At 39.7% G+C, this 1,852-nt stretch overlaps 1 protein-coding gene across 1 annotated transcript; it reads right to left on the bottom strand.

Annotated features, from left to right (window-relative positions):
- Positions 1–210: 210 nt before the first annotated feature.
- LOC115949410 (ammonium transporter Rh type A-like) lies at positions 211–1,697 on the bottom strand (the record flags this gene model as incomplete). Its single annotated transcript, XM_031065926.1, has 3 exons — positions 1,333–1,697; positions 990–1,111; positions 211–296 (listed from the first exon to the last, which is right to left on the bottom strand). Coding segments are annotated over exons 1-3 (265 nt in total), but the record flags the coding sequence as incomplete, so codon positions are not given.
- Between the last annotated feature and the right edge of the window lie 155 nt (positions 1,698–1,852).

Genomic DNA, 1,852 nt, shown 5'->3' with positions numbered 1-1,852 from the left:
CTTTCAGTGAAGAAATTCTTCCTGACAAACCTGAACTTCATTTGAAGACAAAAACATTGGAAAACTGTTTTTCCATATTTGAGTTTCTGGCATTGGGACCCATTATTTCAATTTTGCATTATTCACACAAAATTGTTGATACATTTAAGTTCTCCATGGAGAAACCTCTAAATTCACAGTGTTTTTTGTCACTATAAGCATCACACTGACCTGTGAGTGCTCCTCCCACAATTGCAATTGCAAGTGTACTTCCCAGGGCAGCAGCCTGCATGGCAGGAGTCAGCATGTGACCATTCCTGAAAAGGGTAGAAAACCAAACCATTGCCCATCAAAAAATTGTTACACTTTGAGACTGATGATCAGTCTTACAACTTGTACTTGCTGCATGCTGGACAAGGTGACTGATAGGAAAATATCCTAGAATCTTTATAGTTGGAAAAGATCTCCAAGAACATTGAGTCCAACAAATGCTGCCATTGCTGTGTACAGGAAGGAACCCATGACTTTAATTTAACTTTCTTTTAGGCTACAGTTGAAAACAGGTTCTTTGAGAAGGTTATTAATGTCCTGTAAGCCATTAGAGAATACTCCCTTTTGTCAAAACAACCAGCATTTCATCTTTTTGTAGTCTTACGAGACAGTGGAAAAAAGCCATTTTGCCTTTTTTTTTCAAATCCTTCAAATACCAACAGTGCAACTGTAGAGTCATAATAAAGGTTTTTCTATGTTTGAATGGTTCAGTGTGCTGTTTCTTTTTGATGTTTTAATTTATTTATTTTTATTTGAGCTTTTAATCTGTAACAAGCTTGGCATTTAAACAGTGTGTTAAAGGCAGGAGATCAAGAAGAACCCAAATTAAATGAGAATACAATGCCTGACATCAAATCAATGATGCATTTCTGAAAAAAAAACATAATCCAAATAAGGTAGCAAATTATAATAGACCTTCAAAAATCAAAAAACTTTTCTCTCTTCTCTCTATAACTCACCTAGTTTCCGTTTTTATTGCAGTCACTATGATGCCAGCAATACCCCCCAGAATTCCAGGTAAACCATGTAAGTTATGAACTCCACAAGTGTCTTGAATTCTCAACTTGGATGCCATCACAGGCTGAAATTAGGGGAAATAGGAAGTTTAGAGTGAGTTTGTTTTCCATGATCTCTAGATGGTATGCAAAAGAAAGAGCAGAAGTACAAGAATCAAATAATGAATAAAAGTCACCATTTCCTGAATTTACTGTATCTATCCTCCCTTTGTAGCAAACCAAGGGAGCTCCAGGAAAGCCAGAGAGAAATAAAAAATGGGAGCAGAGCTGGGTCCCCAATACTTACAGTCAGGAATTGGAACCCAAGGACAGAGACAATTCCAGCAATGACCCCAATGAACATGGCAGAAAAAGGGTGGATTTCCAGGTCAGCACAGGTACCCACTGCTACACCTCCTGCCAGGGTGGCATTTTGAATGAGAACCTGCAGAGGGGACACAGAGCAAGGCAGAGGTGACACAGGAGAAGCAGTGGCTTGTTTTAGGGCTGAGTGCCTCTGAAGGCTCTCTTGCACATGCTGGGCTCAGACAAATAACTGCAGCTGCTGGAAAGGACTGGGTGAACACTGAGCTGGATTTTAGCCTGATAGAAGCTGGTTTTGTTTTGTCTGTTGTGGAGATGCACTGAGATTTCCAGGGAATGGCTCATTTCCTGGAGAGACCTATTTTGGCTGTTGTAATAAGGAAACTCAAGTAGGAACTTCGGAATAAGATTCAAAAATCCACCTGAACACTGGACTAATGTCTCGATGGTCCAGCAGGTTCTGTGAACAAGAGAGGATCATCACAGAATCATTAAGGCTGGAA

The sequence above is a fragment of the Geospiza fortis genome, unplaced genomic scaffold, assembly GCF_000277835.1.
Source record: "Geospiza fortis unplaced genomic scaffold, GeoFor_1.0 C13650204, whole genome shotgun sequence".
NCBI classification, from domain to species: domain Eukaryota; kingdom Metazoa; phylum Chordata; class Aves; order Passeriformes; family Thraupidae; genus Geospiza; species Geospiza fortis.
The sequence above is the reverse complement of the archived record's forward strand: the minus strand, read 5'-3'. Positions and strand labels throughout refer to the sequence as shown.